Source organism: Polypterus senegalus, chromosome 18 (genome assembly GCF_016835505.1).
Source record: "Polypterus senegalus isolate Bchr_013 chromosome 18, ASM1683550v1, whole genome shotgun sequence".
NCBI lineage: Eukaryota > Metazoa > Chordata > Cladistia > Polypteriformes > Polypteridae > Polypterus > Polypterus senegalus.
In genome coordinates, this window is record NC_053171.1 from 60901977 (window position 1) to 60929454 (window position 27478).

At 41.5% G+C, this 27478-nt stretch overlaps 1 protein-coding gene across 2 annotated transcripts in view; it reads left to right on the plus strand.

Annotated features, from left to right (window-relative positions):
• Positions 1 to 27478, plus strand: part of ttbk2a (tau tubulin kinase 2a) — a 253506-nt gene that overhangs the window by 187793 nt on the left and 38235 nt on the right. For both annotated transcript variants that reach the window (XM_039741334.1, XM_039741335.1), the window contains exons 10-13: positions 1346 to 1503; positions 1915 to 2113; positions 6958 to 7169; positions 13174 to 13723. In XM_039741334.1, the coding sequence (XP_039597268.1) occupies positions 1346 to 1503; positions 1915 to 2113; positions 6958 to 7169; positions 13174 to 13723 (1119 nt within the window). The remainder of the gene's footprint in view (positions 1 to 1345; positions 1504 to 1914; positions 2114 to 6957; positions 7170 to 13173; positions 13724 to 27478) is intronic.

A 27478-nucleotide genomic window follows, 5' to 3' on the forward strand; every position in this document is an offset into this window, starting at 1 on the left:
ATGAATTTAATCCATTTTGGAATAAGGCTGTAACATAACAAAATGTGGAAAAAGCGATATAAATACTTTCCGGATGCACTGTATATCAGAGAATTCCAAAGGAAAATGTCAGGACATCTCTCCACGAACTGAATCTCGAGAGAAGGTGGGTCATGCAGCAAGACAACGACCCTAAGCACACAAAGTCATTCTACCAAAGAATGGTTAAAGAAGAATAAAGTTAATGTTTTGGAATGGCCAAGTCAATATCCTGATCTTAATCTAATTGAAATGTTGTGGAAGGACCTGAAGCAAGCAGTTAATGCGGGGAAACCCACCAACATCCCAGAGTTGAAGCTGTTCTGTACGGAGGAATGGGCTAAAATTCCTCCAAGCCGGTGTGCAGGAATGATCAAAAGTCACCGGAAATGTTTAGCTGCAGTTATTGCTGCAAAGGGGGGTCACACCAGATACTGAAAACAAAGGTTCACATACTTTTGCCACTCACAAATATGTAATATTCAATCATTTTCCTTAATAAATAAATGACCAAGTATAATATTCTTGTCTATTTTGTTTAACTGGTTTCTCTTTATCTACTTTTTAGGACTTGAGTGAAAATCTGATGATGTTTTAGGTCATATTTATGCAGAAATATAGAAAATTCTAAAGGGTTCACAAACTTTCAAGCACAACTTTAAGTGCAAGTGACATTTCCCCTCACTCTTCATTCCTCCTTGATGCCAAAGACATGCAAGATATGTGCCAGTCTGAAAACTGCTATGTATGCGAGTGTTCCCTGCAATAGGCTAGTTCCTTTCTTGCTCTTAATGCCAGAATGAACAGATTTCACAAAATGAGAAGACCTCGTCGCAGGAAAAAAATGAATGAATTGGATTTACTCTTCATTTTAAAAACCACACATATTTTACGTCTACTTTTTACTTTTCTTTCTTACAAGTTTTTTCACTTGCTGGGTTATTTACTCTTTTTCCACCTATGATTTTTTATTTATTTATTTATTTTTTTGCTTTTGTTGGCATAGCTTATTATAGTACCAGAGAGTGGGAATATGTTGAATGTGCCAAAAGAAATTTGCTGTACTCCATACACATGACAATAAAGAGCTTATAACCCTATAAACAGCTGGATCATAAATTTATTATTATATTACCAGAATATTGTTTTTTATTAAGAGGTAACATTTCCCCCCTTGTTAGTGCATATTAAGAGTTTTATGATCCATATTAATAAGTTATCTTTATCTTAGCTATCCTTTAAAAGAGAATGAGACCAGAGGCTAATGCTTTACTTTTCTGCCCCCTGCTGGAGCAGAGGTCAGTAATACATGTTTGTGTTTTTATAGTTGCTGATGTCAGTGTTTGAAAAGAGCATGAAGAATTTCAGTGTGGTGGAGAATGATCCTTATGACTGGGAGAGGAATGGGATGGATGGCACACTTATCATTACAAATACCACAGTCACTCCACAGTTATTCACCCGACAGACTCCTGTTGCAATGGGGTAAGTGCAAGTTGGCATGTCTGCTTGTGAATCTCCATTTCTTCTTTTCTGTGTCAGTATGTGATAGTGGTACTATAGAGCATCAAGCTGCTACTAATCTTGGCTGTGCCCATGATGTACCCCAATTATTTTGACATAGCTACACAATTACACATCAGTTTTAAACACCTGACAGCTTAATAGTACTTAATGTTTATTGTTGTGTACCTAATTCTGTTTAGTTTTATATGAACAATTTGAAAATGCTTTAAAGTGGTTCACTTTTGTTTATTTAACTTTTTAAAGACAATTGTGCTTGCAAGTCTCCTCCTATGTTTAGACAGTTCTGGTGTCTACAGCAGTGGTTGTACATTGTAGTTTTCTGAAGTAAATAGGTGTGTATGTGCCTATTTTTTCTTCTTATTTTTATAGGATGGCAAATGCTTCTATGGTACCTGGTGACTTGCAGCGAGAGAATACGGATGAAGTTCTGCAAGATGAGCAACTCAGTGATGGAGAGAATAACTGCCCAGAGAAACTGCCCATCTTGCCAGCACAGCGCCAGCAAGAGGCTGATGTCTGGGAGGAGCTTGATCGCAATCGCAACCGGATCAGGCCACCGGCATGCAAGGTGCTAGAAGCCATTTTTGTTTTCTTATGCTGGATGGTGTGGTATTTGAAAGTTTGATTGTGAGACTGGCTCACTGGTGATTTGCTGATTGTTAGTATTTTATTGTAGCAACTAGCTGTGCTACCCATTTAAGACAGGTTGAAATCAAAGCGTTAACATTTGCTGTGTACCATGCAAAGCATACGTTTATATTATATGCCATTTGGTAGTGGATTCGTAAAGGTAGTGTTAATGTTTGTGATAAGCCATCTATTGGAATGACAAATACAATGCATTTTATTACTAAAATGTTTGTGATGTGGCATCATTTGAAAAGACAAAGATGAGCACAAAGACACTTATCCTTATATTAAGGTAGATAAAGGTCTATTTTAAAATTCACATACAGTGGTGTGAAAAACTATTTGCCCCCTTCCTGATTTCTTATTCTTTTGCATGTTTGTCACACAAAATGTTTCTGATCATCAAAACATTTAACCATTAGTCAAATATAACACAAGTAAACACAAAATGCAGTTTTTAAATGATGGTTTTTATTATTTAGGGAGAAAAAAAAATCCAAACCTACATGGCATTGTGTGAAAAAGTAATTGCCCCCTGAACCTAATAACTGGTTGGGCCACCCTTAGCAGCAATAACTGCAATCAAGCGTTTGCAATAACTTGCAATAAGTCTTTTACAGCTCTCTGGAGGAATGTTGGCCCACTCATCTTTGCAGAAGTGTTGTAATTCAGCTTTATTTGAGGGTTTTCTAGCATGAACCGCCTTTTTAAGGTCATGCCATAGCATCTCAATTGGATTCAGGTCAGGACTTTGACTAGGCCACTCCAAAGTCTTCATTTTGTTTTTCTTCAGCCATTCAGAGGTGGATTTGCTGGTGTGTTTTGGGTCATTGTCCTGTTGCAGCACCCAAGATCGCTTCAGCTTGAGTTGACGAACAGATGGCCGGACATTCTCCTTCAGGATTTTTTGATAGACAGTAGAATTCATGGTTCCATCTATCACAGCAAGCCTTCCAGGTCCTGAAGCAGCAAAACAACCCCAGACCATCACACTACCACCACCATATTTTACTGTTGGTATGATGTTTTTTTTCTGAAATGCTGTGTTCCTTTTACGCCAGATGTAACGGGACATTTGCCTTCCAAAAGTTCAACTTTTGTCTCATCAGTCCACAAGGTATTTTCCCAAAAGTCTTGGCAATTATTGAGATGTTTCTTAGCAAAATTGAGACGAGCCCTAATGTTCTTTTTGCTTAACAGTGGTTTGCGTCTTGGAAATCTGCCATGCAGGCCGTTTTGCCCAGTCTCTTTCTTATGGTGGAGTCGTGAACACTGACCTTAATTGAGGCAAGTGAGGCCTGCAGTTCTTTAGACGTTGTCTTGGGGTCTTTTGTGACCTCTCGGATGAGTCGTCTCTGCGCTCTTGGGGTATTTTTGGTCGGCCAGCCACTCCTGGGAAGGTTCACCACTGTTCCATGTTTTTGCCATTTGTGGATAATGGCTCTCACTGTGGTTCACTGGAGTCCCAAAGCTTTAGAAATGGCTTTATAACCTTTACCAGACTGATAGATCTCAATTACTTCTGTTCTCATTTGTTCCTGAATTTCTTTGGATCTTGGCATGATGTCTAGCTTTTGAGGTGCTTTTGGTCTACTACTCTGTGTCAGGCAGCTCCTATTTAAGTGATTTCTTGATTGATTGGCGTGGCAGTAATCAGGCCTGGGGGTGGCTACAGAAATTGAACTCAGGTGTGATGCACCACAGTTAGGTTATTTTTTATTAAGGGGGCAATTACTTTTTCACACAGGGCCATGTAGGTTTGGATTTTTTTCTCCCTAAATAATAAAAACCATCATTTAAAAACTGCATTTTGTGTTTACTTGTGTTATATTTGACTAATGGTTAAATGTGTTTGATGATCAGAAACATTTTGTGTGACAAACATGCAAAAGAATAAGAAATCAGGAAGGGGGCAAATAGTTTTTCACACCACTGTATGTATTTAAAGTGTAATTCAGTACAACTTATTTTTGTATAGGACTTTTTACTGGGGGCAGGCACAGATAAGAGAACCAATTCAGGCAAAATTTAATTCACAGCAGAACAGAATATTTTGCTTTGCTAAAAAAAAGTGAAATACATTGCATTTTACTTTCAGCAAAATTTTTGCCATTCACAGAAGAAAAAAAAGCATTTAGTTTTACTTTCATGCATTCCTTCCACAAACATCTGCCTATAATTTAGTATAGTGAAAAAAATCATCCTATGCATGCCCTCAACTAGGTAGGGGGAGGCTGAGTTTTGGAAGTGACAACTTTATGTGTACTGAATGTTTCTGTGGAGAGAAAATAGTTATATGCACTACAGTGCATTTTGTTGTGCCTTTGTCTGGAAAACATGCAGCATGCCACTTAAAAATAAATACTGCACTCCCTCCATGATGACATGAATGAGAGTCACAGAATATGTGTGTTAAACAACTGCAGAAAAAAACACAGTTAAATTCATAAATGTGAACAAGGCTTTAGGAAGCACTAATACTTGTTTAAAACCTAAAAATAACTTTTTAAAACCCCATCCTGAGTCCACCAAACCGGACCCCTTCAACACCCTGGCTGCGCCTAGAAATTCTGTCCATAAAAGTTATGAACAGAATCGGTGACAAAGGGCAGCCCTGGCGGAGTCCAACTCTCACTGGAAACGGGCTCGACTTACTGCCGGCAATGCGGACCAAGCTCTGACACGGTTGTACAGAGACCGAACAGCTCTTATCAGGGGGTCTGGTACCCCATACCCCGGAGCACCCCCCACAGGATTCCCCGAGGGACACGTTGAATGCCTTTTCCAAGTCCATAAAACACATGTAGACCGGTCGGGCAAACTCCCATGCACCCTCCAGGACTCTGCTAAGGGTGAAGAGCTGGTCCACTGTTCAGCGACCAGGACGAAAACCACACTGTTCCTCCTGAATCCGAGGTTCGACTATCCGACGGACCCTCCTCTCCAGAACCCCCGAATAGACTTTTCCAGGGAGGCTGAGGAGTGTGATCCCTCTATAGTTGGAACACACCCTCCGGTCCCCCTTTTTAAAGAGGGGGACCACCACCCCGGTCTGCCAATCCAGAGGCACTGTCCCGATGTCCATGCGATGTTGCAGAGGCGTGTCAACCAAGACAGTCCTACAACATCCAGAGCCTTAAGGAACTCGGGTATCTCATCCACCCGGGGCCCTGCCACCAAGGAGTTTTTTGACCACCTCGGTGACTTCAGTCCCAGAGATGGGAGAGCCCACCTCAGAGTCCCCAGGCTCTGCTTCCTCATTGGAAGGCATGTTAGTGGGATTGAGGAGGTCTTCAAGTACTCTCCCACCGACCCTAACGTCGAAGTGAGGTCAGCAGCGCACCATCCCCACCATATACGGTGTTGACACTGCACTGCTTCCCCCTCCTGAGACGCCGGACGGTGGACCAGAATCTCCTCGAAGCCGTCCAAAAGTCGTTCTCCATGGCCTCTCCAAACTCCTCCCATGCCCGAGTTTTGCCTCAGCAACAACGAAGCCGCGTTCCGCTTGGCCTGCCGGTACCTATCAGCTGCCTCCAGAGACCCACAGGACAAAAAAGTCCTATAGGACTCCTTCTTCAGCTTGACGGCATCCCTCACGCGGTGTCCACCAACGGGTTCGGGATTGCCGCCACGACAGGCACCGACCACCTTGCGGCCACAGCTCCGGTCAGCCGCCTCAACAATAGAGGCACGGAACATGGCCCATTCGACTCAATGTCCCCACCTCCCTCGGACGTGGTTGAAGTTCTGCGGAGGTGGGAGTTGAAGCTACTTCTGACAGGGGACTCTGCCAGCCGTTCCCAGCAGACCCTCACAACACGTTTGGGCCTACCAGGTCTGACCGGCATCTTCCCCCACCATCGAAGCCAACTCACCACCAGGTGGTGATCAGTTGACAGCTCCGCCCCTCTCTTCACCCTAGTGTCCAAGACATATGGCCGCAAGTCCGGCGACCACGACCACAAAGTCGATCATCGACCTGAGGCCTAGGGTGTCCTGGTGCCAAGTGCACATATGAACACCCTTATCCTTGAACATGGTGTTCGTTATGGACAATCCATGACGAGCACAGAAGTCCAATAACAAAACACCGCTCGGGTTCAGATCGGGGGGGCCATTCCTCCCAGTCACGCCCTTCCAGGTCTCACTGTCATTGCCCGTGAGCATTGAAGTCTCCCAGCAAAACGAGGGAATCCCCAGAAGGTATGCCCTCTAGCAACCCCTCCAGAGACTCCAAAAAGGGTGGATACTCCAAACTGCTGCTCGGCGCATACGCACAAACAACAGTCAGGACCCTTCCCCACCCGGCGGAGGCAGGCCACCCTCTCGTCCACCGGGGTAAACCCCAATGCACAGGCTCCGAGTCGGGGGGCAATAAGTATGCCTTGCTAAAGAAACTGAGGGTAAAGGTGCTGGACTGGCTAAGCATGTCTCCAGACCTAAACCCTACTGAGCATCTGTGGGGCATCTTTAAACAGAAGGTGGAGGAGCGTAAGGTCTCTAACATCCACCAGCTCCGTGATGTTGTCATGGGGGAGTGGAAGAGGATTCCAGTGGCAACCTGTGAAGCTCAAGTGAAATCCATACCCAAGAGATTTAAGGCAGTGCTGGAAAATAATGGTGGCAACACAAAATATTGACACTTTGGGCACAATTTGGACATTTAGGTCACCGCATGCTCTATTTTATTTCTTGCAGTCTCATATTTTTTTAAGGATTTTTTCCCCATTAGTTCATCTGGGTGCTACAGCTAATAATTGTATTCTTTTTGGACTTTAGGCCACCACAGAAGAGGAGCACAGCCAAAACCAGGGAAACAGTCCCCTTGCAGGACCTAGTTGGGGTTCCCCCGTCCGAGTCCGCTCCGAAACCGTCCAGTCTGACAGAGATGCCCCTCTCCTGAGAAAGCTGCGCTCTATTCACAGTTTTGAACTCGAGAAACGCATGACTCTGGAGCCCAAGCCTAAAGCTGAGAAATTCCTGGAGGTTTGGTATGTATAGTGAAAATTTAATTTCCTTAAAAGTAACACTAAGAAGGTATATTTGAATTGTGTGCACTGAAGCAAGAGAAGCCTTACTTTTGAAGTGTACAACCTCATAAATATGCCAGTTCCGTCTCAGTGAAGTCAGATAGATTTTTTGGTTCTTTTTGGGTACAGGCAATGACTAACAATATTTGGACTCTTGTTATCCACTTCTTATAAACCAGAAGTTTGTAAACTTTTTAATCTGAGGAGTCAAATAAAAAATTTTGTACCCTACTGGTACCTAAGAAGAGGATTATTACCATAATGATAGCTGAGTCATACACTGAGAAACTAAAAGCTGCATAATAAAAAAACAGCTAATGTTGTGTTTCCATTCAAGTTTATCTCTCACATGAATGTTACTAAAAGAGAAGAGTGTAAAGCAAACATAATAAAACAATAATCCTCTTTCAAAATGAGTAATAAGTTCCTGACACACATCACTGCCAGAGTACAGTAAATGCTTATACACTTGTGAAGAGAATTTCTTCTTTGTAAGGGAGTGGAGCAAGAATATTATGAATGATCACTTCACTTGTGGCACTGGATAAGAAATAAAGCAGTTAAAAAGTGCAGTTTATTTACCTTGTCTCAAAATAATGGTTTTTTTTTTTTAAACTATGATGTTTTTCATTTGAGCTCCACCATTAACAAAATGTTCTTTTACATGACTTTGCAAATTATTCAGCATATCCCAGTTTTAATTTAATAATTCAATATAACAAGTAAAAAAAATTTTCACATAATATCTGCTTTATTTATATTTTCAACAAGTGACAGGATGAATCACGATGAAGAATTCATCGAACAATCTTAATTTGAAATATTTAAACTGACAGATAGTGCTGAAAAACAAAGTCTTCTAATAGACTGTCTCACCCTTTTGATATTTACTGGCATTCTTACAGCTTTTATTGGTCCAACAAACTTACTCTTTATGCTACCAGTAGATTGAAATACATCAAACCACTTTAAAATAGCACTACAGGAAGGAATTCACTCTTACCAAGACAATTAAAATACAAAGTCCACTTTGTGTCTCTGTTATAGATTTGGATTCAATGTATGCTGTAACAGCAAATGTGATGAGACATTGACCAGTTGTCCATGCCCATTGAAATTGAATTTAGCATATAATACTGCCACTTAACTATATATAATATACCCCCCACTTTACTGACTCACCCAAAACAACACCCGAAAAATTGTTATATCCTTTTCTTTTTGACATTTGACAAACTAGTGCCATGATCCCTTCACCAATCACCTCAACTGCGCCCACCACCTTGGAACACTACTACTTTAAACAGTTGGTTAAATAGAGGGTGGAATACCACTCACCACAAAATTCACACTTTGATGAACTCCTTTTCCTGCCAAGTTCAAATGCAACCCAAAAAATGATGTCTGTTACCCATAGTTTAATAAACACTGATGTATTTTGTAGCCTATCATTTTTTTCCCACCAAACATCCCTTGTTATTTTCAGTCGTCTAAGTTTGGGGAATATTTAATTTTGTTAAATAGAACCAAAAACTCTTTGCAATGTGCCAAGGGCATTGTTTATAGGATATGTTTAGGATTGAATACCACATCAATAAACAGTACTTTAAGTAGAGGGTGGCATATCACTCGCCACAGAAATCAGATTTAGATGAATATGAATAATTTTACTACACAATCATGTGACAACCCAGCACAGTGATGTACACAACCCATAGTTGATTAAACACTAGTATAAACCAATCTACAATATAATAATAAAAGGCAAAGCCCTCACTCACTCACTGACTCACTCACTCATCACTAATTCTCAAACTTCCCGTGTAGGTAGAAGGCTGAAATTTGGCATGCTCATTCCTTACAGCTTACTTACAAAAGTTAAGCAGGTTTCATTTTGAAATTCTACGCGTAACGGTCATAACAGTTGACAACGTTCGCCATGTTGAACTTTCTTATTTATGGCCCCATCTTCACGAAATTTGGTAGGTGGTTTCCCTGCCCTAACCAAAACCGATGTACATACTTATTTCAGTGGTATGATGCCACTGTTGGCCGCCATATTGAACTTTCCAATGTCACTAATTCTCCAATTTCCCGTGTAGGTGGAAGGCTGAAATTTGGCAGGCTCATTCCTTACAGCTTACTTACAAAAGTTAAGCAGGTTTCATTTCGAAATTCAACGCATAACGGTCGACAGCGTCCGCCATAGTGAACTTTCTTATTTATAGCCCCATCTTCACGAAATTTGGTAGGCGGCTTCCCTGCGCTAACTGAAACCAATGTACGTACGTATTTCAGTGGTATGATGCCACTGTCGGCAGCCATATTGAACTTTTCAACGGTCTTTGTTACTTATGGGCCCATCTTCAAGAAATTTGGTACGCAGGTTCCCAACGCTAACTAAATCCTACTTACGTACATATATACGTCCATAGCCTGCAGCTCGGTCACCGTGTGAGGCGGCGTTGGGTCCCCCATCCTCACGTCTCCCATGTTGTTGGCTGCCTGCCTATATAAGGCAGTCCATTGCTCCAGTCTCTACATTCCCTTCCTGCTTCGCCACGGAATTCACGTCTCCCTGCTGATAACTGCAGCCTTTTTATTTAATCCACGGCTTCTCCGCTGTTTTATTGTTCGTTTATTACAATTATAGTTATTGCGTAGGTATTTTAGACTTACTTTACATTGTTCAGGTACCCATGTCCTTTATCGTTCCAACCGTAATCCCATTAACATGTCTATCGAGGTGATCACCATCGATCAAAGAACTGTCACTTACCGAGTGGTTTCCATGCCCGGAGATGGCACCTGCATTTTCCATTCTCTTTGTTACATATTGCATGGCCATATCGGGCTCATTCTTGATATCCGGAGGAACATTGTGTCTTATGTATTGAATGACCGGGACAGGTTCAAGGTGTGGACTGATGATGGTACAGGAGATAATTATACTACACAGGAGCACTATAATAGTGAAATGCTTAAGCCCTTCACCTATGGTTCTGCATGTGAGTTGATGGCTGCCGCTGAATTGTTCGGTTGTCGCTTTCAAGTGTACCGAAATGGCCAAATATTTTACACCTTTGGACAACTGCCAGTGCCTCTTCAACATCTTAGATTCACAGGTGATGATTTGAGTAGTGGACACTTTGATGTTTATGAATGTTTAAACTCTCAAAAGCTGGGTGTGAAGTTATCGATGAAACCGGTTGTATGCTTACAATGCTTGAAAGATGCCGAATGTCACTTCAACACACCAAGCCCTGCAAATACTAACGTAATTGAAACAAAACTATGAAACTCAAACCGATTATGACAGCAGCAATCCAAGCTGTGAGATTTGAAACAAGATTACTGTTCACATGGCCAACTGTACGTTGCATGCTCAAGAGTAAGCTCAGCGCACAGCTTAGTCATATTACAACCGGAGGGCCGTACTGACAATGTGGTATACAAAGAGATCCTTAACGAATAATTATTGGTATATTTTCCCTCAGTTTAAAAAGGTTTAATTTTCTTCTTAATACAAATTTTAAGGCAGTACTTCGCCGCTGCGAAGCGTGGGTATTTTGCTAGTTTAACAATATATAGCAATTGGCTATTTTATATTATCTGTACAATCTTGATTACACCGTACTTACTGTTAAATACTGAGCTTCCAATAACATTTCTTTAAAGTGGAATGTGATAAACATTGATTTTCTGCCACAGAGTCCAAATCAGTGATATTTTTATAAAGAAAATGAGAACTAGAACTAAAAATCATCAACATACAATCTGCTGGTGCCAGTGGCCGAGGACTTTGTCTGTGTACCTGCTTTACAGGTGCTCGTCAAGCAAATATTTTCACCGTTGCAACGTGAACATATCTTTCGAAATGTGTGCTTGTTTAAAGTGTAACAGCAACCTGCTTGCACAGACTGGTTTCTTGGGTTGAAACATTTGATCTTGTTGATTATACTCATTAGGCCACTTAATCTGTTTGATCATTGATAGTCAAACTGTGTTTAACGGCATTATGAAATGTGTGTGTATTTTATTGACTAAAATATAACTTGCATTGAAATATGTGTAGGTCAGCATTTGTGGTCTTACAACAGAAAAAAAAAACAAAAATTGTACTGATATTATGTAAAAAAAGCCAGAACTAAATAAAATAAAAACTAAAATTTTAAACACAGTACTCAATAAAAATAAAAATTGTTATTCCACTGAAAACTGAAACAAAATAAAAATTAATTGCATAAAATAAAATTAAAAACTAAAACTACAAGTAATATCAGAACTGAAATATCACTGGTACAAATGTCTGTGTTTATGGTTTAGAATTGCTCCTCTCATTCCTGTTAACAAGATTGAGAATGTATGAGAGTGTACTCTTTATATTTTTTTGTTGCAATCAAGCTGCTTCTGTCTTTTTCTTTTTTTTTTTTTTTAATATAACCAATCTGGGCTTAATTCCTTATCATTAGCTGTTTCTGGCTCTCAGGCAGTAGACATGAAACAAAAGCTGTCCATGGTGTAGCACACTTGTCTTTATATACTGTCCTTATTCTAGAGCTAACTGGAGTGTCAATGTCACTGTCTTGCCTTTCTTTAATTTGCCACATCAAAGTGTTGTGCTCACCTTGGTAAGTCTTCTCAGACATGTTGTGTGGTGATGTTAGCTTTTTCACAGGACCTTCAGAAATCATTGATTAGATTAGATATACTTTATTATTCCTCAAATGGGAAATTGAAATGTACAATACAGATAACGATTTAAGTCTAATATATCTATTTTCCTTTAGCTACTGGCTGGTGGTAAGAGAGAGACTGCAGGAGGAAGTGTATAGCTATCTAATTGAATTAAGCAGAAAAGATCCCCAGAGGTGGTTCTTAGTACATTTTGGAGGAATAAACCTGTGGCTAAAAGTACTCTCAACAAGTGCTCCCTAGACAGTATGAGCAGAATTGTTCATGATTGCATTCAGTTTTGCCACCATCCCCTTTTCACAACAGCCTGTAGACTGTCAATGTTTTGTGCTAAGCTCAGTCAAGCATTTTACATCACTTGAACTCAAATAGCTACCACAGGAGTCCACAGCACAAAATAATATAGTAGCTACAACGAACTGCCTAAACATTTCCAGCAGTTTGCTGCACACATCAAAAGGTCCAAGTCTCCCTAGGAAGTTTAGTCTGCTCTGGCTTTTCTTATACAGTGCCACTGTGTTATCAGACAAGTCCAGTTTGCTGTTCATATGAACCTCTAGGTACTTACACCTTTGCACCACCTCCACTTCCTCCCCCGGGATGATGACTGGTCTCAGGGGCTGCTTTACATGCCAGAAGTCTACCACCAGCTCTTTTGTATTTTTGACGTTAAGCTGCATGTGGTTCTTCCTGCATCTCAAGACAAATCCTCCACCAGCCTCTTGTACTCTAACTCATCTTCATCATTCATGCAGGCTGTGATGGAGGAGTCATCTGAGAACTTCTGTAGTTGCAAGCGCTGGTATTATACTGGAAGTCCATTGTGTATTGAGTATGCAAGAAGAAAGACAGAACAATTCCCTGAAGTGCCCCAGTATTACAAACCACCATCTCTGACCCACAGAAGTCCATCATAAATTAAGATAAGCTGCTAAGTAGCCCCCTTGAACAAACAAATATTTTGGCTTTCCTTCAAACAAATATTTCTTCAAAATTTATTTAGCAATAGTGGGGAAAATTGTTTGACATTGTCATTAATTTTATGGTTTTATTACTTAAAACTTGATTTCATAAGCATGTATTTTATTTCATAAGCATGTATTTTATGTCTACTTCATGAGGAGTAGCATTTGAAATTACCAGAAAAAACAATTCTGTGGACTAAGCTATTAATTTCCATAGTATCAGTTAAGGCTGCCTTGTGTTATGAGTATCTGACTCAGTGTGTCATTACTAAACTGATTAATGGAGACTTTCTTTTTATTTATAGTGGTGGAAAATTAGCAAACACAGCGGTTCAGGACAAAGAAGAAGGAAACGTCCCTCTTCAGCAAGTTGAAGGTTGTAGTGCTGACAGAATTTGGCACTATGATGAGGAAATGATACCAGAATTCATCAAGGTGGGCTCGCCTGGCTCACCAGAGCAGGGAGAAGGAGCAGTCAGTAGTGGATTTGTGGCTCTCAATCTGAGCTCTGGCAGACAGGATGTGGATTCCCGGGAATGGGTTTTGGTAGATCGAGAACAAGACTTTCAGGATCTCAGAGAAGCTGGTGGACAGAGAGTGAAAGTGACTAGCAGCCCATCAGAAGAGGAACCAGAAGTATTGCAGCTTGCAGAGGAGTGTCAAGCACCAGAACCTACTGCCAATTTACCCAGTGCTGGAAAAGACTGTGTTGAATCAGAAAACGGGAATGGAAGAGACTCCTTTTTACCACTGCGGGCTGACCATTTGGAACTTAGTGTTGGTGTATTAGGCCAGATAATTCCAATCACACCCACAAGTCCAGCAGAGGCTTTGGCAGAAGGGGCCCTCACACAGGTAAGGTGCTAATCCAGGAGTACTGAATTACCATGAGTAATTTTTTTTATTTGTCAGCTCACCAGTAAATGCAGACTGTTCAGTCAAAACAGAGGAGCTGTCATATTGTTTCACAACTTTGCTTTCGCACAAGGGCTTTCCATTGCAGCTGAAGACAACCAACATACTGAGATGGATCAGTTAAGTCAATGTTGTAAATGTAATATCAACACAGAAATTGACACAGGATCATGTGTGTCAGGATTTGTTTTAATATTATTAGATGGTGTGACTGCCATAAGGCTTCATCAAAAGATAAGTAAGTTCTATTTGGTTACTTTGACTCTTTCCTGAAATGGTTTAATCTGATACTATACTGTGGAATGGCACAGACAAGCCCTTTATTCAGCATCTTTATCTGCTCAGGAAACACCTTTCTAAGACTGACTGAGATTGTTCATAATGTCTGTGTGAAGGAATAGTACTGCCCAAATAATGAGGAATGACACAGTGACACAGTTAAACTAGACATCTGTATGGTGCCAGCTCTGTGCTTTTGTAGCATACCTAGTCCAATTATATACTGCACATTTGCTTTTGCATTATAGCTATATTCTACTATTTAAAGTTCTATGCAAGTTTTGAAGTGAATTATGAGGAAGCAACACAGAGAAGGGTATTGTACATACAAAAAAAACAGAGACCCCAAGCTCAAAAACACTAAAAGACTTTACATTCTGTACAGCAGTTTAGCCCTGGGCATCCACTGCAGTTTATCCCTGGGCATCCACTATGGCCGAGGGTTTTTATTCAAGCAAATGTAATTATCAGTTTGTCATTCTTAAATTTTAATTGATCCCATTATTTAGTCATCAGGCCTGTAAATATCTCTTAAGAAATTTAGAATTACTTACTATTGTTTGTCATAACTATAACTCACTATATTTCTTTAACCTTTTCTTTTTGTCAGTTTTCTGTTGAATTTAGCAATGAGCAAACAAAGAAAGTGACACCAGCTCAGACCACATTGAGTGCTAAAAAGGAGCAGCTACTTCACAAATTTTTTAAAATTTTAAGTGAAGATGTGAAAATGGCACTCATGCTTCTCTTTTTAGCATTTAGTACAGTGATTCCTCGCTATATCGCGCTTTGACTTTCGCGGCTTCACTCCATCACGGATTTTAAATTTAAGCATATCTAAATATATATATCGCGGATTTGCCACTGGTTCGCAGATTTCTGCGGTCAGTGGGTCTTTTATTTTATGGTACATGCTTCCTCAGTTGGCTTGCCCAGTTGATTTTATACAAGTGACGCTATTGGCAGATGGCTGAGAAGCTACCCAATCAGAGCAAGTATTACGTATTAAATAAAACTCCTCAATGATATACAAATTTAGAAAGTATACAGGCCCCTTTGCTTTCTGTGCATTTTATGGTAAGTGTAGTTTAAAATGGATACATTTTCCAAAAACTAAAATTAAATCTACAACAAAATAAAGTGTGCAGGAAGTTAAAGGGTCTAAACACTTCAAATCCACTGTATTTCATATTTGTTTAGGATAAGAGACTACAAAGGACAGCCCACTAAGCTAAGAAATCTAAAAAAGTTAAATTGAGTTACTGGTTGGAATAAACGCCTTGAAGCCTTAGGAGAGCCCAGGATGCAACTTTGACCCCACTTTTTAAATAATCTGATTTGATTTCACGCCATCTTAGATGGGCAGCATAGCTAGCATGGAAATAAAATGCTAAGGTCTGTCACTCAACTGCTCGGCGACTAGCAGGGCCAGAGACCTGATCTTGGTCTTAATCGAAAGCCTACAACTCTGTATGTTCTGAAATTTCTTGGTGTCTAAAGCACAGTCCCCACAAGCCCCTGGGACACGCTACATGTGTGTTCCCATTTCATGTTTGGATAGTTTACTGTCGTTCATATCTGTTTTTAGCTTGTTGAACCACAGGTCCATATTTTCACTAGTTAAAAAAAATGGCAAAAGAAGTTAAGACAGTTAAAAGCTTGTCAAAAATATAAATTTTTCATATTTGTTTAGGATAATAAACTATAAAGGACAGTCCACTAAGCTAAGAAATCTAAAAACGTTGAATTGAGTCACTGGTTGGAATAAAAGCCTTGTAGCCTCAGGGAAGTCCAAGACTCAACTTTGACCCCACTCTTTAAATAATCTGTTTTGTGAGACAGAAATAATATAGTTGGGACTTGAATAGTAGGTGTTGCTCTAAATGTCTCTCTATCAAAACACAGTCTGTCCTCAGAAAGATTCCAGTCATTAAATGCTGAAAGAGCCATTGGTGACACCCAAGAGCTCGAAATGCAATGGCTAATGGAAAATCCACGTCTGTTCTTCCTATTCAACTACACACACGGATTTAAAAAGGCAGGAGCACTAGCCGCAGTCTGTCTCTGATAACACAGGACAGCAAGCATGTGATCACGACAGATAAACCTTCTATAGCAGGGAGACTTCCATTAAACATATAGATGTGTGTCATGTGCATAAAGAACACTTTGCATTGGTTAAAATAAACATAACCTCTTGAAAAGGGGAATGCCTTTCTGTTAAACAAGATTTTACTTTGGCATTCAAAGGCTTCACTAGTAAAGGTGAATGATGCACTGTCGTCGGCTATATGTGGTGTCTGCCATTCTCGGTTTCAACAATACTGTTGCACTCAATATAAGGTTAAAAGAAATGACAGCTACATCCACCAAAAGATGCTGTAAAATATGATTTCAAACTAACTTGTGTGACTAGCACTGTATTCATGTGTTGTTCCTTCCATGTTCCTGGTCATTGCTGTTATAAGCTCCAACTGACACCATGATCCTGCCTTGGATAAGTGGGTTAAGATAATGAATGGATGGATAGATGGATGTACTAAACAGTGTACCATCATGCCCAGGTAAAAACAGGTGAAAAGAACTGCCATTAAGCAAATTGATAAAAGTTGAGCTGCAGGAGAGGTAATTTTCAGTCTTCAGTACACCCGAAGCAGGTAATTAGGCCTGATAACACAAACAAGATTCTAGCATAACTACAGATGAGACTGCAGAGCATTCAGCATTTCATTGCACATCTAAATGTTAAGTAAGTTTAAAGTACTGTGTAATTGGTTTAATAACAATTTTTTAGTGGAATTCGGACACCGATTCAGAGACTCCACATCATCTCCTGGAGAGAAAGGGGAGTCATTTATCCCAGGTCTGGTCATCGGGGAATCTTGTGCTGTGGATCAGGCATTAAGGGTTTTAACAGCGACATTCTCATCACTTCGGTCTTCTCATGCCTTGTGGCCTTGTTGGGGATGGGTGCTAAAACACATAATGGATGGCTTGCCGTTTTCACTGTTAGAGTTTGCAAGATTTTCCGCGACACTTTGCAGTGGTTTTGGCCCTTTGGACAGTACATCTCTCCTCCTTGCTTGTATTGTGTAGCGCTCCGTCAAGGAGGCCATCCAACATCCCTCCTGCAAGGTGGTACTCCTGTGTATACGGATCCCATTCTCACCCCAGTATGTTGGCCAGCTGTCTTTACAGTATATGTTGTTAAGCTTTCTGACAGTGACAACTTGCCTGATAGACATCTGTCGTTTCCATATCTGCCAGCTTTTCTGAGGTTCTTTGCCCCATTTCTGGTCCCGGGTATTCGTATCGAATGTGCAAAATTAAGGCCTGGGTTTTAGTTACAAAATTTTTTTCAGGACTCTGCCAACCAATGGGAAGAAAATCCTCCCATTTGCTCCAATATAACCACAAGCGGGTGCCACTGAGCCCCAAACCATAGACACAATAATGCCAAAGCACAATTCCCAGTTATTCGTTTACAACTTCTTCTTATAGAAACGCCAACCAAAATGCACTAATAAGAATTCTTTCCTTCCACCTCTCGTGTAGTGTTGCCCACAGACTTCTCACTCAAATAAGTGAGGCTGTAGGCATTCTTTTAATACTGACCTGCAAACTGCTTCCAGTGGCACACCCAGGTCATGTGGGAAAAGGGCAGTCCCCCTCTGGCAGCTCCTTCTGAGGGTACATAAAGACCATGACAGGCCTATGTTTTCGGACTCTTTCTCCCATGCCACCCTGTGGTGTCCTAATGAAGAACACTGCTATTTTTCGCATTGGGGAATTTGTTGCTCCTGATATGCTGTTCGCACGGTCCATCCATTATGGCTTCCTGTCTGTGTAAGAAACTAATCTTTATCACAGTCAGGAAGCCTGTCCTTCCTTCATGACCCCTACACCATCAACTAACCCAAAGTCACTAGAAAAAGTAGGAATTAATCTAATGTAGCAATGTTTTACTCATGGACAATTGTGTATAACATGTTCAGGAGTAAACAGCTCCAGTGACCTAATAATATTATTATTATTTAATTGATTCCTTTATTCAAGGAGACTTCAAACATTTGAGATGCAGTTAGTTACATTTCTTTTGTTTTTCCAGTTGGAGCACAGGCAGGTGAAGAGATGTGCTTATGGTCACACAGTGCCCACAGGTTTGAACTCCTAGGTCTTAAAGCCTTAACTGCTACAACATAGTGTAAGTCAATAATATTAGCCCTTGGTCAAGAAAAACTACAAATATTGTATATAGAAAAGTCACTGTAGTTACAGTATACTTATATACAAAGTTAACTGACATCACTGTAACTAATGTGTGTTGTCCTACAAAAGTTCCCAGCTGACACCAGGTAGCACAGCTACTTTAGTAGAAATGAGCAATAAAGGAAGAGTGAACACAGAGCAGAAGAGAAATGAATCAAAATGACTTTTACTACTAATGTTCTGTCCTCCGAAGTATGCTCTGGTGACAGCTAGGCCTGACAGTATCTCCAAACAAGTAGTAACACAGAGATGAAGGCAGTTCCATTGCTCTGTACTGAATATTTCTCTGACAGAGTACAAGTACAGAACTGGTAGAACACTGCATAAAATTAATCAGGATACTTTCATCATGACGGCAGAGTAAGCAACAGCCTGCAACCTTTGTGGAGCCATTCAAAACTTGTTGAAATATTTTTTCCCATAAAATTTTATTTTTATGACAGCTAGGCTTTGTAGGATAAAGTATTGCTCCAAAACCTAACTGCATTTTAATTACAAATCCACAATCAAATTGTGCTGCTTTGTATTGTTGCTATAGCCATAAATGCCCAACTCTTATCTTATTTCACCTTTTTCTGTGGTATTCGTTCCCATAATCGTTTTCTAATGAAGATGATTAACAACAAGCAGATTTTACACCAAGGCAAACAACACTGAATGTTAAAGTCTGCAGCTTCATCCACTAGTGCTCTCATTCGGAAATAATGGCTTAAATAAAAAGAATACCAATAAAAGTTGAATGAATATAAAAATAGTGATGATGATCATGAAACTGTAAAAATAAGGACAAAAAAACATTAAAATATCTGCATAAATTTCTTAAATTCCAATAACAAAGTTCTGTAATTTGTACTTTGAAGCTTGGAAATGACTTTTTTTTAAAGTAGGGTAGGAGTGGAGTTAGAACCACAGGTTGATAAGGACACAAGCCTGCAGCCACAGTGGTTCCTTCAAGATTGACTCTGAACACCACTGTAGGAATATACAGTACTGTATGTGGTAGGAAAATGGAATTGGGCGACTAAATACAGTATGTGTTTTTTTTTAAATCTGCACTGTTGTGTGGGTTTTGTTCAATTTTTTTGATCTTTGGACACATGGTCAGGCGGTTAAGTAATTTTCTTTTTCCACAATTAACCCAGAATGAGGTGTTGAGAAATTTAGTACTCGGAGAGAAGCTACATTCTGACAATTTATGAATTCTACAAAACAGAATATTTAATGTTTTATTTGCTTGTTTTTTCATCTGAATGCAAGTACTCTTCATCAGTGGGGGGTGTCTGTATGTGTGGTATATTTTTGTTTTTTCCCCAAATAATGCAACCATCCTGTGCTATTGGTTTTCCTTTCAATCCCATTTTAAAGACCCTGTTGCTGCCTTTACAGTCAAATGAAAAAGTTTGTGAACCCCTCTTAATTCTTTGGATTTTTGTTTATCATTGGCTGAGCTTTCAAAGTAGCAACTTCATTTTAATAGATGACATGCCTTATGGAAACAGCAGTATTTCAGCAGTGACATTAAGTTTATTAGATTAATAGAAAATATGCAGTATGCACCATAACAAAATTAGACAGGTGCATAAATTTGGGCACCCCAACAGAGATATTACATCAATACTTAGTTGAGCGTCCTTTTGCAAATATAGTGCATCCAGAAAGTATTCACAGCGCATCACTTTTTCCACATTTTGTTATGTTACAGCCTTATTCCAAAATGGATTAACTTCATTTTTTTCCTCAGAATTCTACACACAACACCCGATAATGACAATGTGAAAAAGGTTTACTTGAGGTTTTTGCAAATTTATTAAAAATAAAAAAACTGAGAAATCACATGTACATAAGTATTCACAGCCTTTGCTCAATACTTTGTGGATGCACCTTTGGCAGCAATTACAGCCTCAAGTCTTTTTGAATATGATGCCACAAGCTTGGCACACCTATCCTTGGCCAGTTTCGCCCATTCCTCTTTGCAGCACCTCTCAAGCTCCATCAGGTTGGATGGGAAGTGTCAGTGCACAGTTATTTTAAGATATCTCCAGAGATGTTCAATCGGATTCAAGTCTGGGCTCTGGCTGGGCCACTCAAGGACATTCACAGAGTTGTCCTGAAGCCACTCCTTTGATATCTTGGCTGTGTGCTTAGGGTCATTGTCCTGCTGAAAGATGAACCGTTGCCCCAGTCTGAGGTCAAGAACGCTCTGGAGCAGGTTTTCATCCAGGATGTCTCTGTACATTGCTGCAGAAATTTTTCCCTTTATCCTGACTAGTCTCCCAGTTCCTGCCACTGAAAAACATCCCCACAGCATGATGCTGCCACCACCATGCTTCACTGTAGGGATGGTATTGGCCTAGTGATGAGCGGTGCCTGGTTTCCTCCAAACGTGACGCCTGGCATTCACACCAAAGAGTTCAATCTTTGTCTCATCAGACCAGAGAATTTTGTTTCTCATGGTCTGAGAGTCCTTCAGGTGCCTTTTGGAAAACTCCAGGCAGGCTGTCATGTGCCTTTTACTAAGGAGTGGCTTCCGTCTGGCCACTCTACCATACAGGCCTGACTGGTGGATTGCTGCAGAGATGGTTGTCCTTCTGGAAGGTTCTCCTCTCTCCACAGAGGACCTCTGGAGCTCTGACAGAGTGACCATCGGGTTCTCGGTCATCTACCTGACTAAGGCACTTCTCTCCCGATCGCTCAGTTTAGATGGCCGGCCTGCTCTAGGAACAGTCCTGGTGGTTTCGACCTTCTTCCACTTACAGATGATGGAGGCCACTGTGCTCATTGGGACCTTCAAAGCAGCAGAAATGTTTCTGTAACCTTCCCCAGATTTGTGCCTCGAGACAATCCTGTCTCGGAGGTCTACAGACAATTCCTTTGACTTCATGCTTGGTTTCTGCTCTGATATGAACTGTCAACTATGGGACCTTATATAGACAGGTGTGTGCCTTTCCAAATCATGTCCAATCAACTGAATTTACCACAGGTGGACAACAATTAAGCTGCAGAAACATCCCAAGGATGATCAGGGGAAACAGGATGCACCTGAGCTCAATTGTGAGCTTCATGGCAAAGGCTGTGAATACTTATGTACATGTGCTTTCTCAATTTTTTTATTTTTAATAAATTTGCAAAAACCTCAAGTAAACCTTTTTCACATTGTCATTATGGGGTGTTGTGTGTAGAATTCTGAGAAAGAAAAGAATTTAATCCATTTTGGAATAAGGCTATAACATAACAAAATGTGGAAAAAGTGATGCGCTATAAATACTTTCTGGATGCACTGTATAACAGCCTCTAGACACCTCCTATAGCCTTTGATGAGTGTCTGGATTCTGGATGGAGGTATTTTTGACCATTCTTCCATGCAAAATCTCTTCAGTTAAATTTGATGGCTGCCTTGCATGGACAGCCAGCTTCAAATCATCCCATAGATTTTCTATGATATTAAGTCAGGTGACTGTGACGGCCATTCCAGAAAATTGTACTTCTCCCTCTGCATGAATGCCTTTGTAGATTTCGAACTGTGTTTTGGGTCATTGTCTTGTTGGAATATCCAACCCCTGCGTAACTTCAACTTTGTGACTGATGCTTGAACATTATCCTGAAGAAGTTTGTTTATACAGTAATCCTTTGTTTATCGTGGGAGATAGGTTCCAAGGCCGGCCGCGATAACTGAATTTCCACGAAGTAGGGACACCATAATTATTTAATTATTTAACGTGTATTTGGACGTTTTTAAACCCTCCCTGTACTATTTACAAACCACCCTTTACTCTATTAATAATAGGGACCTACCTAACATTTCCTGGGGCACCTCTTCCACGGTTTCCGAAGGTGTATCCGTAGTAGTAGTAGGAACTGGCTCTTTTTTGCGAGGCTGCAAAAACATTTTGATCAGCAGTTGCTGCCGCTGCTTCTTTTTCCGGTTGAAGAGCAGCTTGTAGGTGGTCATGACGTCATCGACCTTGTTGCAAAATTGGACCGATCGAACGGCGTTTAGGCTCAGCACCAGCCTTGGAAGGAGGAGCACGTTTGGGAGCCATTGCAGGGGGTAAAAATTGAAGCGAAGTTCAACACAAAGAAACCACAAAAAAATCACACACAGTACAGTGTAAAGTAAACCGCTCTGAAAGCTTGAAGCGAAATGGCCGCGACAGAGAGATAAGGGGAAATGCTGTGGGATCTGGGCATCAGTCAAAGCACCAATCACGGGCCCGATTAGAAAGCGGGAAGCTGTGATTTGTCGTCTCCCTCCCATGTACCAATCACAGCCCGTGTTACAACACACTTAGTCACCAAACTTATTTTGTTGTTCTTAGACTAGGAAATACTACTACTATATTTAAAAACCTGTGAAGTCGTGAATCCGCGAAAAGTGAACCGCGAAGTAGCGAGGGATTACTGTATTGGGTTGAATTCATCCGGCCTGTAACTTTAACAAGGGCACCAGTCCCTGAACTAGCCACACAGCCCCACAGCATGATGGAACCTCCACCAAATTTGACATTAGGTAGCAGGTGTTTTTCTTGGAATACAGTGTTCTTCTTCTGCAATTCAAAGTGCTTTTTGTTATGACCAAATCACTCAATTTTGTGTTTCTTCAGTCCAAAGCACTTTGTTCCAAAATGAATCTGGCTTGTCAAAATGAGCATTTGCATACAAAAAGCGACTCTGTTTGTGGCGTGAGTGCAGAAAGGGCTTCTTTCTAATCACCCTGCCATACAGAAGTTCTTTGTGCAAATTGCGTTGAATTGTAGAACGATGTACAGATACACCATCTGCAACAAGATGTTCTTGCAGGTCTTTGGAGGTGATTTGTGAACTGTCTGTAACCATTCTCACAATCCTGCACATATGCCGCTCCTTTATTTTTCTTGGCCTGCCAGACATGGGTTTAACAGCAACTGTGCCTGTGGCTTTTCATTTCCTGATTACATTCCTTACAGTTGAAACTGACAGTTGAAATCTCTGGGTGGCTTTTTGTGTCCTTCCCCTAAACCATGATACTGAACAATCTTTGTTTTGATCTTTTGAGAGTTATGCATTCAAATCAGCAAAATTACAAGGGTACCCAAATTTTTGCGCAGCCAGTTTTTCACATTTGATTTAATTTCATACAACTAAATACTGCTTCACTAAAATTCTTTGTTCGGAATACACCCCAGTACTCCAATGTTCCCAGGAAATGAAAGACATGCCACTGTTATCTTTTTCTGTTGAAAGTAAAGTGAATTATTATGCAGGCTGAGAGGGGTTTTCAAACATTTTCATATGATGTAATCAATTCCTCATCTTGTAACTACGTTTAGTCTATAACTCCTAGATAGATAAATACATTTTTTAAGAAATTTAGAAAAGTGATTTATGACACAGCTTTTGGTGCCACAAACCTTTTACTTAAAATTACTAGACTTGTTTAAAAATTATGTTACGCTCTTGTGAAGTGTCAAAAAAGACTATTTGCCCTTATCAAATCCCATTAACATTGTAGAACTATAAAGTCAAGTCAAGTCAGGGAGCATGCACTGGTACCCTGCATTGTCGCACCCACTACATGACGAAACAACTCAGGATCCCGGTTGGCTATCCCCCAGGTCCAGTCTGACCCACCAGAAATGACCCACTTTCTGCCACAGCGCTAAGTGTTATGTGGGTGACCCCTTGGCCTGGTCCAGCCTCTCGGGTCCCCAACAATGAGGATGTTATGAGCTGGATCACCATCGGGGAAACGTGCCACATGGCTGTAGTGCCGTAACTGATGCTCCCTCACAATGCAGGTAATGTGCCTCATTCAGGACTCAATGAGCAACGCTCATTCGACACAAAGTCAAACCAATGGTACCTAAGGATTTTCCTGAAAGACACAGGACCAAAGGAGTCCAGTCTTCGTCTCAGATCACTGAATAGCGTCCATGTCTCGCAACCATATAGCAAAACGGGAAGCACCAGGACTCTAAAGACTTGGACCTTCTTCCTTTTGCATTGATATCAGGAGCGCCACACACCCCTTTCCAGCAACCTCATGACCCCCATGCTCTCCCAATCCGTTAACTGAATTCATAGGAAGAGTCACCAGAGACATGAATGTCACTGCCAAGGTAAGTAAACCTCTCGACAAGTTCGACACTCTCTCCGCAAATCGACACACTGCAAATGGCTGTGTCCAAGAGGTCATTAAAGGCCTGGATCTTGGTTTTTATCCAGGACACTTGCAAGCTCAGTCTCTCGAGCACCCCGATCAAAGCCTCCATTGACTCCGCGAAGATCACAGCATCATCAGCAAAGTCAAGATCAGTGAATCTTTCTTCACCAGCAGATGCTCCACAGCCTCTTGACCCCACAAGCTAGCCCAACACCCAATCCATACAAGCATTGAACAGAGTAGGAGCAAGAACACACCCCTGATGAATTCCAGAATCAACTGGTAAAAATGCAGAAGTCCTGCCTCCACTCTGCACAGCACTCACAGTACCAGTATACAGGCCAGCCATGATATCCAGCAACCTCGAGGGGATCCCGCGAACCCCCAGGATGTCCCACAGGGCAGCTCGATAACTGAGTTGAACGCTTTACGATAATTGACAAAGGCTGCAAAGAAACTCTGCCAATATTTGTGTTTGCGCTCCATGAGAACCTTCAGTGCTAGGATGCGGTCGATGGTAGACTTCTTAGGCGTAAAACCAGACTGTTCCGGTCGCTGGTAGGTGAGCAAGTGATTACGGATCCTATTGAGGACAACCCTAGCAAGGACTTTACTCGGCACCAAGAGCAGTGTTATCTCCCTGTAGTTGCTACAATCCAGGCGATCACCCTTTCCTTTCCAGATAGGAACAAAAAGTCCCATTTTCCTGTCAGTTGAGATGACAGCCGTCTCCCAAATGGAAGCAAAGATTGCTTGCAATGCCAGTACAACAGCCTTACCACCAGCCTGGAGAAGTTCACTCCGGAACCCACAGATCCTTGCAGCCTTTCCTCCCCTCAGCTGTCTCACCACTTCCATGAGTGTGAGTGGTTCACAGCTAATTGGAGGATCAGCCTCAAGGACCGTGGACCCAGAGATATCCAGCGCCCTAGCCAGAGGATCAGCTTTGAACAGCTGCTCAAAGTAGCCAGCCCAGCAGGTCACAACTGCAGTGTCATCCGTAAGGACCATTCCATCAGCTGCCCTGACTGTGATTCTCCCATGAACAGAGTCAGATGTGCATAATGCTTTTGATTCCTCTGTAAGTAGATCACTAGACCACAGACAGTGTGTCACTTGCTCACAAATTCCTCTGACAAATACCTTTTTATCTGCCCTTAGAGCCCTCGCAGCCGTCCTTCTCAATTCCCGGTACAGACCAAAGTTGCCATTGAGCCGTGCGCTGCAACTTCTCTCGATGATATCCAGGGTAACCTTCTGGGAACACCGGTAACACCAACACAACGCAACCTTCAGGGTTTTGTCACGGAAGGCCTCCCACATGACATTAGGATCGGCAGTCGTACCCAAACTGTAAGTTCCTCATACAAACTGCGTGCAAACTCATTAGAAACAACCTGGTCTTGGATTCTGGCCATCTAGGTGCATTTTCCTAGTAAGTGGTAACCTACTGGACCTAAGCTTGATCCTAAGAGTAGCAACAAGAAGTCTGTGGTCAGAATTCACAAACTGGGCACTTCTGTAAGTCCTGCAGTTTTGCAGGAGCGTGCAGCGTCTGCCCACAAGGATGTGATCGATCTTCACCGCACCACCAGTATTGGAGTACTAAGTCCAATGCGGTTCTGGGCTCTGGAACCAGGAACCAGAAATTCACAGCCCCTGACCTTTTGCAAAGTCAAGGAACATGGAGTCACTTTCACCAGTCACCTGACCCATGGGGACCAAGACAATCCTCATAGCCAGCCCTCTCAGTGCCAGTGGCTGCATTGAAGTCACCCATGACCAGAGGAGTGTCACCCCGTGAGAACCCATCAACCACCAAGTGAAGTTGCGAATAAAATATCTCCCCCGCCGAGACATCACTCACTGTGGTCAGAGCTTACACTGAGACAACAGACAAGGCACCCAGGGAGTTCCATAATCTGAGTCTCATAATTGAAAGGAGTGACATCAGACACCATCGGAAGAAGCCAGTCCGCTACAGCAACAGCTACTCCCCGAGTATGACAGCCATCAGAGCGACCAGACCAATAAAAGGTGTATCCACCTACAGAGATCTGACCAGTCCCCGGTGTGAACACCTCAGAGAGTGCTGCCACTGAAATGCAGAGTTTACGCAACTCCTCTAATAGCAGAGGAAGATGATCGTCTTGCCAGAGAGACAAGACGTTCCATGCGCCTGCCGTATGGGCCGCCTCAAATTGGGACCCAAGTGCTGCCGTGCAGCGGGCGACGCCTCAGCTCCACACCAGTTCCGATACCCAACAGACCTGACCCCATTGGCTCTGCAACGGTTTCGACTGTTCCGGGGATGGGGCTCCTGAGGGTTTCCCCTCATCCCCTTCATGATGCGAGCAGCCTTCCTGTGGGCGGCTGCAGCAGAGCTACTTCCACGGAGAGCAAAAAGGAATCTTTTCTGTCATCTTGGAGCTGTGTGAAGTTTTTTTTTTTTTTTTAATGGTGGCTGGAGTGCCAATCCTGCCACCAACCCCCATGATTTCCCTGCAAGTTGGAGGACCGCTTGCAGGGCCGGATGCAGTTTAATGTCATGCCCAGGACGAACATGAAACTATAAGGAAACCTAACTTACTGGGAATGTTGAATTATGCTCTGTATAAAGAGACAGACCCCGGTCTGCCACAAAGTTACGGTCTGGACGTTCTGCCAAAGTAATTATTCTTAATTTGCTCAGTGTGAGTGCTTGTGGGTGTTGAAGTGTGTGTGCCTTTGAGTGAACTTTTACACAGAGGTTGTTTTTTTCTTTTTGCCCATTGCTTCTTGGACTTTTAAGTGAAATAGATGGCTTAGAAAATTGAAGAGTCTTGCTAATGCATTTTTCCAAGTTGAGTTCCATCTATTTTATCATGGGTTGATTGATCTTATATTGTATCTTGTTTCTTCTTTTTTTGCTTTGTAAAGCACCTTGGAATAGAATATTACATAATCTTTTACATGTATTAATTGAAGGAACACCTCAATTAAAGTAAGAACTGAAGAGGTCCAGAGAT